The sequence below is a fragment of the Typopeltis vanoorti genome, chromosome 6 (genome assembly GCF_054136105.1).
Source record: "Typopeltis vanoorti isolate ZY-2024b chromosome 6, IOZ_Tvanoo_1.0, whole genome shotgun sequence".
Lineage (NCBI taxonomy): Eukaryota > Metazoa > Arthropoda > Arachnida > Uropygi > Thelyphonidae > Typopeltis > Typopeltis vanoorti.
Window position 1 is genome coordinate 33,172,553 of NC_143554.1, and position 15,827 is coordinate 33,188,379.

At 35.3% G+C, this 15,827-nt stretch overlaps 1 protein-coding gene across 12 annotated transcripts in view; it reads left to right on the forward strand.

The window, feature by feature from the left end:
* The window catches only part of LOC150105365 (uncharacterized), a 521,942-nt gene that overhangs the window by 387,440 nt on the left and 118,675 nt on the right, over nt 1-15,827 (forward strand). For all 12 annotated transcript variants that reach the window (XM_090394098.1, XM_090394099.1, XM_090394097.1 and 9 more), the window contains one exon: nt 11,236-11,961. In XM_090394098.1, the coding sequence (XP_090250224.1) occupies nt 11,236-11,961 (726 nt within the window). The remainder of the gene's footprint in view (nt 1-11,235; nt 11,962-15,827) is intronic.

A 15,827-nucleotide genomic window follows, 5' to 3' on the forward strand; every position in this document is an offset into this window, starting at 1 on the left:
CTTGTAAATAAAGAACATCTACAAAATGTTAGTTTTGAAAAGAGGGATGATGATTAAAATATACACTTTATTTTATTTTGCCTAAAACATTTATGCATTATATGCAATGAAGTTTACGTACCATTTATAATTTTTTATAATTTTATACTATGTATTTGTTTCATAGTTTATATTTTTTTCTTAACTTACATAAATTACCTGAATGAAATAAAAATATTTTTTTGTTGGATATGTCATTGTTTATATAATCTTAAAAAAAAAACGATTTCGGAACCTAACCCTACTTTTTCTATGTGATCTGAGTCTCTCATAATGCGCCATTTTTGTGAAACCTAACATCCACGTTATGTGGGGGTTACCTGTATGTAATATAGTCTTGATGTTCTTCAATTCTAATCAAGACAGATGGCCAGTCTGTCCAAAATAGGAAAGACGACATAAGCAAGGTACTTGATAGGCTCCTGGTAAGGAAAGAAGTGTTAATGTATTTTTTGTTGATGGTAGGAAGGAAGATAGTTTCCAAGCTGGTTTAAAGGAAGTATATAGATTGAATTTACAAAGGATCCTTGCTGTTTGTTCCGAGGTTCCTTTTAAGTAGGTCATTGAAATTCTTTTCACGTGGGATTGTAATCTGGTAGAAGGATGATAATTAGCAAAATAATTTTTCAAATGGTAGTTTTGTTGTATCCATTACATATCAGATTGCTTTTTTTTTCATTCAGTTCATCTAACAAAAGGTGATCAGAAGAACAGATCGTATGAACTCTCTATACAAGACTTGATAATACCCATTTTTTTGTGATGAATGATGGTGGAAGGATTATGTATTATTATTATTTTGACACCTCCAGGGAGTCCAAAGACTCATCGAGGGAGAGTGTGCCAACAGCATTGAATGCTTGGTCCCCTTCCAACTACTAACCGCGCTCAAACTTACTTAACTGAGCCATTAGTAGCAGAGGATCCACCAATCGACCTTGGATGAGCGAATGTATCTGCCAGTAAAGTTTGGGTTCAATAAACTGAAAATTCAGCATGACCTGTGGGATTATGAATTATTATGGTATCCAAAAAGGGTACTTGGTTATTTGGACTTTACTTTTAATTTTTAATTAATAATTATTTATTTATTATTATTTTTTTAAATTTATGTAATTTACTACATTGTTTCTTTGAACTCTAATTGTGTAATATCATATATGAGGATTGTTAAAAAAGTTTGGTAAATTTCCAATAGACAGCGACACAATTCGTTCATTTATACCAATGTCGTCACGTATCATCTTTATCATGACCCCTGGCAAAATTTTAGCCATGTGCAACACGTAGTTTTCATTTGGCAAACATTTAAAACGACTGTGTTCGCATTTTTCATAAAAATAGAGAAAAACGAGTTTCGTGCAGTGATAAAGCACTTTTATTCGAAGAAGTGGACGGCCGTGCAGATCAAAGCCAAGTTAGATGCAGTTCATGGGGGACTCTGCACTAGCATTAAAAATTATTTATTTTTGGATAAATGAGTTTAAACATGGTTGCAAGTCCATTGAAGATGAAGTGCGCTCCAGACGCCCGACTGAGGTCACTATGAAGGAAATGATTGACAAAATCCATGGTATCGTTATGGAAGACTGCCGAGTGAAAGCGCGTGAAATTGCTGAATTTGTAGGCATCTTAGCTGAACAGATGTATAATATCCTGCACAAAAAATTGCACATGAAAAAGCTGTGTGTGCAATGTGTGCTGTGATTGTTGACTGTCGATCAAAAACACATGCAAAGAGACATTTCAATGCAGTGTTTGGCGATGTTTAATCGCAATTTGCAGGATTTTTTGCATCAATTTGTGACTGTAGACAAAACTTGGATCCACCACTACACACCTGAGTCCAAGCAGCAGTCAAAACAGTGGACAATGCCTGTTGAAAGAGCGCTGAAAAAAGCAAAGACCATTTTGTCAGCTGGGAAAGTAATAGCCACTGTTTATTGGGATTCCCAAGGAATTATTATGATAGACTATTTGGAAAAGGGTAAGACAATAACAGAAGTCTATTATGTGTGAGTGTTTGACCTTTTAAAAGAAGAACTGAAGAAAAAATGGCCAAGATTGGCACACAAGGAAGTGCTCTTTCATCAATGCACCATTCCACACATTGGCTGTTGCAATGGCAAAATTGCACCAATTGAGGTTCGAATTGGTTACACTTCCACCGTATTCTCTGGACTTGGCCCCGTGTGACTTCTTGTTCTCAAACTTAAAAATTTGGCTCGGTGGGAAAAAAATTTCTTTGAACAAGGATGTCATCAAAGCTGTCAATGACTATTTTACATAATTTGAAAAATCCTACTTTTTAGATGGGATGAAAAAATTGGAAACTTTCCGGACCAAATGTGTAGACCTCGATGGAGAATGAATTGGATGTGTTGAGAAATAAAGGTGATTTTTTTCCAAAAAATTGTATAACTTATTTTTTTTTTACCAAACTTTTCAAGCAACCCTCATACTTCAGCAGCAACTGGGATATGAGCTAATATATGCATGATTTTTGACTCATTATTTTGATTCATCTTTCGAATGTAGTTAATGGTCTATCTCCCTGATGATGTCTATGTAACACTGGATGAAATATATTGGAGTTTTTGAATAAATTCTATATAATTTTTGTTACATATATAAGCTCTGAAACTCACTTTAATACGTCTAGTGCACATGTTCCATTAAAGCTATTAAATTAACAGATGCACTCTAGTTGTGTGAGAAACTAGAGATTTCTTATTTTCGAGGATACAAATTAAAAACAGTATGCAGAATTAAACCAAACCTATTCTGCATACGACACATGATATTTGCTATTGTGCTCTCATCATCTTACTATCACTCTGTAAATGATTAGAAGAAATTACTTCATCAGCCCTGATAATGACAAACAGCAGAGATTGACTTCCTCATGTTCATTAGGTTAAATGTTATGGAAACAGTACAACAGAATAATTAAACACAAGACTTGATTGTCTTGTGTTTAATTTTTTTGAAATGCCTTGAATATTGGGAATAGTAATAGCATTACTATAATTTGTATGCTGAGGGGATGGGAATAATTATTTTCTTAATATTTTTTGCCATCTGACAAAAAATTGGACCATTGGACAAGAAAGAGTGTCATTGGGAAGAGTTATTGTGATTGGAGCTTCTAAAAAAGACTGACTATTTAATAATTAACAATAGTGAACCGAATTTTCAGATGGTGACTGTTGATATAGATGAGGAAAGCATCTGATGTGTCTGAGCCATGTGGCCAAATGGCAAATAGAGAAAACTATTAATCCTGTTTAACTATTTCATTGTGCTGCTTTCATGCCATTAAACATGAAGATGAAAACTTAAACCAGCACTGCAAAGCAGGCAAACCGGCCTTGAGAACTCAACACTACAGGACATAGGATACACCGGGGCATAGGGCTGACCACCTTATCCTGTGAACGGTTTGAGGTCCAATGATTAATAAATCCTCAACACCGCAAGGTAAAAGAGGGTAAAAGGAAGATGAAGAAGATGACGAATAGTTAATCAGGATGATATAAACTTGCAGGATGATTTAAAAAGGCTGTGATAATATGAACAAAAGATATTGGGTGCCAATTTAGTGTGGAAAAATGTAAAGTTATGCTTTTTTTTGATTAAAAAAAAAAAAGAGTACAAGCTGTGTACCACATTGATCTGACTGTACTTCAGATAATTGATGAAGCTATGCATTTGGGGATGGTAGCTGACAGAGAGTTGAAGTTCAGAGAGCATATTACTAAGGTGGCCAAGGTATTGCATAGGAATATTTAGTTATTGAAACATGCTAACAAGCAGAGATAATACAACATCATTCCTCTTTAGACCTTTATATGTTGACATTAGGATGATTACTCTGCTCAGATCTGGTCATCTTGGTTGCCTGCAGATAAGAAAGTGGTGGAGAGAATCCAAAGGTGTGTGATTAGAATGGTGAATGATCTGTGGAATGCTCCTGTGACAATAGACAGAGTTTTTGGATTGCAGTAGTTGGTTGATAAGTGGAAAAGAGGGGGGATTTAATAGAAACATTTGAGTAGTATATTTAAAGGGTTTTATGGGATTGATGCAGAGAAAATATTTCAGCATTTGGCTAGAGGGAGTAGAACAAGGGCTTATCCCTCAAAATTAAGTAAGACTATGTTTAGGAAGGATGTGAAGATGAGATTTTTTGCTTGAAGAGTTAGGAATGAGTTTGAGTGGGTTTGCCAGAGTCTGGTATGAATGCTTTCTCATTGAGGAAAAGGACAGGTATGATGGATATTGTATGGAGAGTATGGTTTTCCCATGATGAATCTTCAGACTCCATGAAGGTAATAATAATAATAAAATTTATAATAAATATGTTTATTACCTGATGAGGTTAAGATTTAGAGAGGAAGTGGATAGTGTTGTGGTCACTTTAACAGAATTGAACAGATTTACAGAATAGCAAAAATAGCAGAATAAGTTTAGAGTGAAATCAAGATCTAAATGAACTAATGAAGACCTCTTAAAAGAAAATTATTGATATTAAATATAGTTCTTTATTGTATTCAGATGATAAGAGCCTCCGTAACTTGGTATAGACAAAGCCCTTTGGTTAGAAAGACCTGGGTTCGATTCCCATCCACGATGTGAGGAACCTATATCTCTTCTCTTTTGACTGAAGGTGAGTTAGCCAGTTTCATATGGAGGTGGAGGGTCCCCCCCCTCCTGGAAACTCGGGTTTTTGTCCCTCAGAATAGGGACATGTGTTTTCGTCCTGTGAACACCCACTTCTACAGACAGAAATACCTTTCCTCCAAAGTCAAGCTCTGTGACAAGTTAGTTGTAATCACATGCATAAAATCGTTTCATGTAAACGGCCGACCCCAAATAGATGGTATAAGGCACAAACTTACTTTACGACAAATGTATTCAGATGATGCTCCTTCTAAATAATCCTATATAATTCTACAAGATTCGTTAACTATTGTAAAAAAAATTAATTTCATCTTCTTTTCTTTTCTTGCCCAAAGGATTAGATCTGGTGGCTGCTTTACAGCCAAGTGACTTGGTAGCTTATAAACCTAATTCTAGTAATAATAGGAGGCTTAATCTTATCTACATAGACTCTAATTAAGATAGGATTAATCTTTCAACTCTCTGTCTTAGACTGAATTAGTCACCTTCATTGCAAGTTCCTGTGCATGCATGTGTGTGTGTTAAATGTGAATCTTGTCCACAAAAGGCTATAAACTTATTGTACATTAGTACCCAGACAGGCTAGGGTTAAATAGGAAATAAAAATTAATTTCTAGAACTCTTTTCTAGAAATTAAACATGTTGCTTCTTTTTCAAGGCACTTCACTCCTTAGATCAGCAAGTTGATGGTTCCGTTCCAGGTAATGTAATAAAAATGTTTGATGCTTAAAGACTGGCACAGATGAGTATGCCACCTTGGGATCTGAACCCACAACTTATTGCTTGGAGACAGAGAGAGAGTGAATGCTATTCTCTTAGTCAACCAGTCTGAAAAATGTATCTTCCATCTTTGACAGGATTCAAACCAAAGTCTTTCTAACCTGTCATCATTATTTAGATACTGCTGCAACAAATTTGGTTTGGGGGAAGGGGGGGGGATGAACATTTGTTATATTTTTAGTAATTCTAAGATAGGCCTGTGGATAGCATCTCTGCTCTGTAACCAAAATTCCGTGTGTTCAAATTTTACCATACCATTGGTTGTGTGAATGTCATTAGGTGATAAATAGTTTTTATTGTCTAGTGTAATACCACCACTCTACTTAATATAACTTTGTGAAGTGGCTTGAATAAAGAAAAGTGCCATATTTGGTCTTTATCCAATTTACCAGATTATCCAATTCTGCCACACATGGTACTATAACATATATAATAAGTTTACAACTTGTTATGTGTGGATTTCCAAGAAAAAATTAATAATAAAAAGGCTATGAAATATGGAATACATTTAACTTAGTCTTCAGTATTCTTATTGAAATAAATTTTAATTTTTTTGCTGTTCCCAAACAGAGAGAGGTTAGTAATTCTAACATATAGTAAACATTACATATTGCATATGTAATATGTAATTACATATAGTAAACTATTGTTATAGATGTGTGGAACTTCTGGAAGAAATAAACTTCCTTATCATTGGATTTGAATACCTGCAGATTAGGCTACAGAGGTTAGGAAATGCATGTGATGGGAAATTGTTGAAGAGAACAATTGTGAAGTGTTCTTCTGAATAACAGCTGCATTCTGAGATTTAAACTCAATCTCTGTGGTGAAGTGGATTAAATTGAATTGGTGAGAAACAGACCATTAATTAACCTAATTTCACTCTTTTGTAGATAGAAAAACTAGGTTGAATAAGAGAATTTTTCACGAATCTTAGAGTCCATCCCAGAGATAAGAATAATGTTCTGCTTTTTTATATGAATTCTTACCCATAAATTTGTGAAACAATGGTATATAGTAGGGGTTCTCAACCTGGTTGTGGTCACAGGTGCATTCAAGACTGGGAAGAGAGTGGCAGACACCAATATTTTTTTTTCTATGAAAATTTATACTTGCTTATCATATCAAATGATAACAGTTAACTAATTAACTATTAAAGTAGGATAAATACACATGCAACATTTATTATACAACTAAATTAAAGCATCCTACAATAAGCAAAAATATTTCTTTCTACTCAGGATAAAACAATAGTCTTCTTTCCGATCGTCGTTGAATTTAGAGGTTCATTGATTTTATTTGGTGAAGTGGTGACACATTCCTTAGGCACACGGCTGCCAGTAGACTAAATACATAAAACATATGCAAATTGGTACTGGTAACACTCGCACTCAAAGACAGAGGAATTACATATTATAGCATGAATGTTAACACTTTTTATGATTTCAGTAAATATTATTATTATTAGGAGAAGACTTATATTTTCTACTAAGGTAGAAGTGGAGGAATTTTTTTGAGTCTTTAGAGAAAGCAACTGACACAATGAAAAAGGAAAAGTTGGTCCTTGTTGGGAAACTGAATGACAGAGGGAGAAATGATGGTCTACTTGGATACTAAACGTACGAGGATGGGCTGGCAATTTGGGATTTAGCCGACCAAATGGTATTCTTATTGGCTTAAACCAAAATACAAAATGATGGTACAACATGACACAAAATTTCATGCTGGATGGGGCGTAGCTCAGTTAAACCAGCCCCCCCCCCCCTTGTTTTCACCGGGTAACCAGGGCAAACAGCAAAAAGTCAGCTACTGGAACAAATCTGAAAACACACCCCAACTCAACATCACTAGAGTTCAAGATCGGTACTATCAACATAAGAATCCTGAAAGGCAAAGAAATGGAGCTAGCTAAAGAATTAGATAAGTACCAGATCGACATAATATTGGTGACTGAAACAAAAAAAGACAAAAACTGGTGAGATCTTTCTGAGCAATCAATACAAAATGTTATATTCAGGAAATGACAATCAAGGAAAAGAAGAAGTAGCCATAGTATTCAGCACAAAATACAAGGCTAATCTTCTTGAATGGCAGGCAGTCTCAAGTAGAGTGATGTGGGCAAATATCAGAATGGGGAACTGGACAATGAGATTCATTTGTGCCATGGTCCCACAGAAGGTTCTACTAAGGTAGAAGTGGAGGAATTTTTTGAGTCTTTACAGAAACCAAATGACACAATGAAAAAGTAAAAGTTGGTCCTTGTTGGGGATCTGAATGGCAGAGTGGGAAATGATTGTCAGACATACAAAAATATTTTGGGAAAATTTGGAGAAAAGAGCAAAGCTAATAATAATGGCAAATACCTGTTGGATTTCTGCTCAGGACATGGACTGTTTATTACTAACACCATGTTCCAACATAAAAATGTGCACAAATTCACATGGAGAGAAGAGGCAAGGAATAAGAAAAGTCTCATTGACTATGTTATTGTTGATAGTGATGTTTTCTCCCTGGTGCAGGACATCAGAGTGTACAGAGGATTTGAAACTGGAAGTGATCACTATTTAGTCTTGAGCAGGATAAAATTGAATTTCATATTGAAAAGAATAACATGTAAGAAAGTTTTAAAGTGAATAAAAGTTGAGAAGCTCTCAGATATGAACTGTAGACTAAAATACACAAAGATTATTGAAGAAAAAATGAAAGAGTTTGAGAACAGGAATCAAACCTTGAAGAAAACAATGATTATCTCAGCCAGAGAGGCATGTGGTTGAGGTTGTCTGCATGGATAGAAAAATCAGAACTTCACGGTGGACACAGGAAGTTAAAGAGGCAGTGAAGGAAAAGAAGAAAGCATATCAAAAGTTCCTGATAAATAAATCAACTTGTGCTCTTAGAGAATACAGAGAAAAATGTAAGAAAACTAAACACTTTGTAAAACTAGTTAAACAAAAGTCATGGAAGGACTTTGGCAAGAACATAGAAAATAATTGTCATGAAGATGGCAAAATATTCTGTGGGTTGTTGAAGAAGCTTAGAAATAGAGGAAAGAGTGTGTAAAAGGAGTTAGAGATGATAAAGATGACATGAAAATGGGGAAAAAGATATCCCTGAAGTATGGAGTAATTACTTCGAAAAATTGCTAAATGAAACAAGCAGTGATATTACACTGATAAAAAACACTCAAAAGGCATACAGTCAGGAATACATATCAATACTTGAAGTAGAAAAAGCCATCAAAGGCTTGAAATGTGGAAAGGCAGCAGGAGTAGATGATATTCGACCAGAAATGCTGAAGTATGGTGGTATAAAAATATTACAGTGGCTTCACTGCATAGTTCAGAAGGCGTAGACAGAGGGACAAATTCCAAATGATTGGAGTAGAGCTCTCATAGCAGTGGCACACCCAGGGGGGGGGGGGGGAAAGCCAGGTGGCCCTAGTCCCCTCCAAAGAAAAAAGGAAAAAACACTGGAAAAATTTCCAGAAATCTTTTCCTAATTAAAATTCGTTTTTTTATTTATTTTGTATCGTGTCTTCTATGTCTATACTATTTATGAATTAGCGATCATCACACATGCTCAGTCATAGGTCGTATGCAGTGCATAATGTGTATTCTCAAATCGTCTACTCAACTCTGGCATCCACCAAGATTAAATCCTGCGTGTTCTACTGTCTCATAGTACCCATATATAAAAAAGGAAATAAAACTGAATGTGAAAATTACAGAGGTATTTCCCTACTGAGTGTTCCTAGTAAGATTTATGCAAGTATACTTGAGAAACGGTTGAGAAGAATTGTGGAAGAAAAGCTTGGTGAAGAACAAGGTGAATTCAGGTCAAATGGAGGCTGTCAGGATCAGATCTTTACTTTACGACACATAGTGGAAAAATCATGGGAATATCACAAAGATCTGTATTTAAGTTTTGTCGATCTGGAAAAGGCATATGACAAGGTGCCAAGAGAAAAGCTATTCAATACTCTACAGTTATATGGTGTCAATGAGGAATTATATCAAGCAATACTTAGTCTTTATTTGAGTTGTAAGTCAGCAGTTAGAATTGATGGAAGTACAGGAAGATGGTTTAATGTTAAATCTGGTGTGAGACAAGGATGTACATTATCCCCTTTGTTATTCATTATCTATATGGGTCACATTATGAAGGAAAGTGGTATTAAACATGATATCAGAATTGGAAATGTTAATGTCAGCTCTTTGCTTTGTGTGGGTGATGTTATACTTCTAAATAAATCCGCTGGTATGAAGGTCAGCAATAAAAAGTCAAAGACAATGAAAATAGGCAGAATCTTTGAAAATGTCAACTGCGTTGTGAACGGAGAACCTGTGGAACAAGTAAAACATTTCAGCTACTTAGGCACGATTTTTAAAGAATATGGTACATTAAATATGGAAATAAAGAACAGAATCAACAAAGCTAGTATTGGAAGAAGGAAGTCAGTTAAATAAATTCATATGGAATAAGAGAGAAATTAGCTGTATACAAGACGGTGTTCAAACCTGTTTTAACTTATGGATCTGAGAGCTGGATCAGAAGTAAAACACTTGACCAAAGACTAGAGACCGCAGATATGAGAGTGCTGAGAAAGACTAGAGGCATGAACAGATGGCATCAATGGCAATATCATATTAAAAACGAGAATATTAGGAAAGAACTTGACAGTGTCAGCATCCAGGAATGCGTTAACAGAGCTAATTTCAGGTGGTATAGTCACTTAAACGAATGGGCAAGGAAAGATTAGTAAAACAAGTGTTCTTTGCCAGATTGGCAGGAAAACGACCCAGAGGAAGACCAAGATATAGGTGGATTGATACGGTACAAAGTGCCTTAGACGATAGAAATATAAGATCTGATAATGTTGGAGTCTTGACGAGTAACAGACTGATTTGGAGGAAAATTGTAGATAGGAAGTTAGTAATGATGTAAATTTTTCATGTAGTACTATCATATTCTGTACACCCCCCCCCCCCCTTGAGGGTAGATGGCAGGAATTTGATGATGATAATGATGACTTATTTTCCAGTTTTAATTTTTTTTTTCCTTATTTAATAATTGACAGCAGGGGCATGCAAATAGCTCCGCGAGCATAAATGCACCTGCTGGTATACGGTTGAGAACTGCTGGTGTATAGTAATTGCATGGGCAAGTAGAATGGACAAAAAAGTGTAACTGATATAAAAAATAATTTGCTCTTTTTAATATTAAAGAATTTGTATAAATTTGTTGATCTCTGGTAATAATTAACCTATAGTTTGAACAATCTCTCATGTGTTGGTTTATCATAAGTTGTTTCAAGCTAAAATTGTAAATAAATCTCAAATAATAGCATAATCTAGATAAAAATTCTTGATGGTAGACTACTAATGAAGACTTTTAAGTTTCTAGTAACCTTTGTGGTTTATCAAGAAATGATTTGATGTGTGTGGGGGTGTGAGTAATATTTTTTTTTTTTTTTTAGTTTGAAATTTTCTCAGTTTTTTATTTTTTTTAAATATAAAACTAATTTCTGATTGGCTTTTTCGGTAAGCCTCCTATTTTTTATATATTTTTTTTTTATAAACAGATTTATAGATACATTTTAAAGATATAATATATAATGATATTAATATAATGGAAAAATGCAATATCAAAATTCTGCTATTTCTATTTAAGAAATCTAAGATTCTTTTCTGTTCAATAATGTTGATTATTTTTTAATGTTTCTTATCTTCTCAGACAAAACAGCGTGTCAAAGGTCATAGTAACCGTAATTCGCCAGGCCCAGGAGGAGGATTCACACAACTGCCACAACCTCAGATGGCTACTACCCAGACACAGACTCATTCTCCCCAGCATCTGAAGGCAGATGCAGCCAACCAGACAAGACCAACACCAGAAATGAAGAGCACTGCTACACAGAGTAGGTCCACAGCCACTGAAATAAAAGCACATCCAGTCCAACCAACAAAAGTAGACAGCACACAAACATCAATAATTAGCATTTCAGAGAAACCTGCTGTTCCAGTGGCAGCAATAAGTGTTGGAAGAGTAGCATCAGCTAAAGCAACAGTAGGAACAGTAACAATGCCAGCAGTTGCAATTGCAGTGACAACCACCACCACAACAACCACAACATCAACAGCAACAAATGCTTCTGAATTACTTTTAGATACTAGTCAAGAGGAAGATAAAATGGACATAGAACAGCAACCTGAAGTTCAGAATCCTCTAAGACAGGATGTAATATCAAAAAACAAGGAAATAGAACATTTATCAGAAGAATCAAAAAGAATGGTAGTGCCAGCAGTATCTCCACTTCCACCATCCCAATCTCTCCCATTATTACCACCAGCGATTGAACAGACAAAAGAAAAACAACCACAGAAAGCCATAGTGAAACCCCAAGTCCTCACTCATGTGATTGATGGATATATTATACAAGAGGGTCCTGAGCCTTTTCCGGTAAGAAGGACTATGTTTGTGTTCTTTTCAACTAGTTATTTAATTTTTCTTTTTTCTGTACACTTAAAACCTATACATACAGGATAAATTAAACTTGACAAGAAATTATATAGCAAACAAAGTTTGCACATGAAATATCTTCACAACTAGGCTATTTATGTAAGGAAGTCAAATGACTTCAAAGACTAATGACTTAATAATTTTGGACATATATTATGCTAGATTGTGGGAAGGACCATTACCTAAACTGGTTACGATCTTTATTGAGGTCTCTTTAGTGGTAGCCAGGCCTACTGATGAGACCTCAATAAAGACCTGCACACACACAAAATATTTGTTTCATGAAACACTTTTCAACAAATTATGATCAAATTTCACAATTGATGTTTGCATTCTGCCCTTTGAAGTTATCCAAGGTGTGGTTTCAGAATTAGCAGAACATAAACATTCATAGTGCAGGGGCCAGGAAGTGGATCCTTCTCTCTTCCCCACCCCAGTTAATCCACTGCATATTCAAGAATGTTGGAACCTTGCTATGGAAATATATTGGTGATAGAATTTTGTCATGATGAAACGCAGTACTTGCTTTGTCTTCAATTAGCTGGAGCATTATCCACAACCTCATGTCATATATCACAATTCTGCTTGTTTTGTGTTTCCTGAAGATAGACCCTTCTATGTCAAGCACTTGTTCCTGGTGTGGAGAGGACCTCCCACCGATAGGTGATGGTACTTGCCCTTTTATTCTTGCCATTTTTCTTTCCATATTCTTTGCTCTACTTCTCCTGAGTCTTTTTCACTATCCTATCTTCCATACTATCACTGGGATCCAACACACCATATTTGCCAGGATCTCCCTTTCCGTAGACATCTGGAAAGGGAGATCCTGGTAGTCTTGCACTACTTTGGCCTTTGCTTTGGCAAGACAGGTGGTCCGGAATGGCATGGTCAGGATCAGTCAGCTAGTGGGCTTACTTGCAAGGGTATTGCGGTAAGTCTCCTTCCATATGGTCTGGAGATGCAGCCCAAGACTTGTTTGATGCTCGTATAGCATCCATGGTAACTCTGGCATTCCACTCCTGAGCACAGTCATTACTTACTGGATAGTGGGTATCCATGGTGGGTGGGGAGCTCTGACACTGAATAAAAATGCTCGACAATCACAATCTATCCCTTATTAATAACCAAACAAATACCTTCTTCCACAAGCCTAACTTAATTCGGCATCCTTCTTAGGATGTCCTCCTACACGAATGCCCATGTTGGAAATGGACCAGGCTAACTGGAATACATTTTGCCATCTTGCAAAATTTAATATTGAAGCAGTCAGCCAAACACCTATTTCACAGATGGTATTGTCCATGCAGCCACTTCATCTATTCCAAAAAGCAACATCCTTATTTTCACTCCATCCAAAGTCTTAGTGGAGCTGAGAGTGCCAAGCAGCCAAAAAAGATCAAGATGGAGTATGGGATATATTTCATAGATATTGTATCAAAACAAACTTAATAGCATTTAAATGTGTTTGGTCCAAAGCATGTTACGTGAGACTTCAGAGAGTCAGAAACAATCCTGGATTAAATTTACATCATTTACATATAATAGATGTATTGTTGCTGATCGCAAAGCTACACTTTGGGAGAAAACTTTGCCAGGATCTGAGCAACATTGTCCTATAATCATGCTTTTTTAATTTTGAAGTGGCATTAAGAGAAACAGTGGCTAATCTTTTGTATCAAGGGTTCTTGTAAATAAGCTTATACCAACATATAACATTGGTTACATGTAGCTCTTAATTTTTAAGGAAATGACAACATATACTAGAATATTGATTATGAAAAACTTTAATACCTTCCTATATTTCTTGTTCTTTTTTAAAAAAACTCATCAGATTAAAAAATGTCCATACAAATTAAAAAAATCCATACAACCTACTGATCTTATGAGATTTGATGTAGAATCCCTATTCACGAACATACCTCTCAAAGAGACTTTACAACTACTTACTGATATTTTCCCACAAGATATAGTAAGACTATTCAAATTTGTGATGCATTCTGGATATTTCCTGTGTTAAAACAGCTTGTCAGGAAAAAATTACACGGGATAAAATTGCGCTGCAAAAATTACACGAGGACGAAATTATACACATAAATAAAAATACACTAAGAAAAAAATTAAGAAGAAAAAATGCATAAGTAAGAAATTACACATAAAATAAAATTTACCAAAAATTGTACAAAATTTATAACCAGCAAGGGGTAAATCACTAGTGCAGATTTGGGCAAGGGGATTAGGGAGGGATGTTTTGATTAGCTACCCTAATTAGTACTTACCTCAGATTTACAAGGAATAATTTCCTAAGGTAAAACCAATCAACAATTGTTAATCACCATGAACTGCTCAAGAATTTCTAAGAATTGTTTGGGTGAAGGTATATAAGTAAATTTTTGTCTTGCATTCTTCAGTTCTAGTTTAGTGACTCGTAATACAACTAGTGTATAACGTGCGACGTAATAAATTTTGTGATTAATTTTTTTAAATTAATTTTTAATTTACCCATGGCTGGTTTTGAGTACGGCATTAGTAATAAAGGTGGTCAAATTATAATTTATAAAGGATTTGAGTTTGTTCGTCACTGTGAAACTGCTATTGGAACTATTCATTGGCGTTGTGCAAAGTTTAGAACTTTACATTGTCGATCGCTGCTTCATACCAGAGACAACAAGATTATCCGTGAGTCTTCAGAACACTGTCACGCTAATAGGACTTTTAAATCTGAAGCTCATCAACTTGCAAATCAAATGAAAAGAAAAATGTCGAATCCAGGCGCAACGGTTCGTGCAATTATAGCTAACAGTTTAGTGACTGTATCAGACGGATTAAAAATGTGCCTACCAAAGAAGAGCTCCATGACGAGGCGATTAAATAGATCCAAAGCTAAAACAATTGGAAACGTTCCGTCAAATCCAGATAACAAAAATTTTGAAATACCAGAGAAGTACTCTAAATGGATTATTCATGATTTCGGAGAGAAGATCCAGAACGTATAATACTAATTGGTCACAAGACTCTTCTAGATTAACTTGTAGTTAACGATTTTTGGCTAGCAGATGGTACATTTAAAGTAGTTCCAGAAATATATTATCAGTTATACAGTATCCATGTCCAATATGATTCAGGCGTCGCTTTTCCTTGTCTACTGGCTCTTCTACCAGGGAAAAAAGGAAGAAATATACGTGAAGATGCTGAACATGTTACTAGAGAAAATTCATCAAGCTCGACCACGAAAAATTTTGACCGATTTTGAAACAGCAGCAATGAATGCTTTCCATACCATGTGTGAAAACATCGAAATTGGTGGCTGCTCTTTCGCTTATCACAATCTATTATACGCAAAATAAATGAATGTGGACTAAAATCTCTATATGAATCCAGTCAGTCATTTGCAGTACACATTAAAATGTTACAATTACTTGCACTTTTACTAGAAAAAGAAGTGTTAGAAACATTTTTAGAAGTTGCTGATCTGTTCACTAATTTAGACGAATATAATGAACAAGTCGAGCAAGTTCTCCTTGCTCGACTTGTTCATTCAACTTCATTCGACTTGTTCAATATTTCTACTTGGAACCATAGACACTCTGCAGCCAACTGTATAGTTAGAACTACAAATTGTATCGAAGGATGGCACTGTGGACTTCAGTTGCTCTTTCAGTGTTCCCATCCAACTGTTTGGAAATTTTTGGATAACATTGTTAAAGAATTATCTTTACAACATATAAACTATTTGCAGCATTTAACTGGTCAACGAAACTCAGGACTTTGTAGGTACATTTCTTTAAAACAACGTATTTCAAATATTG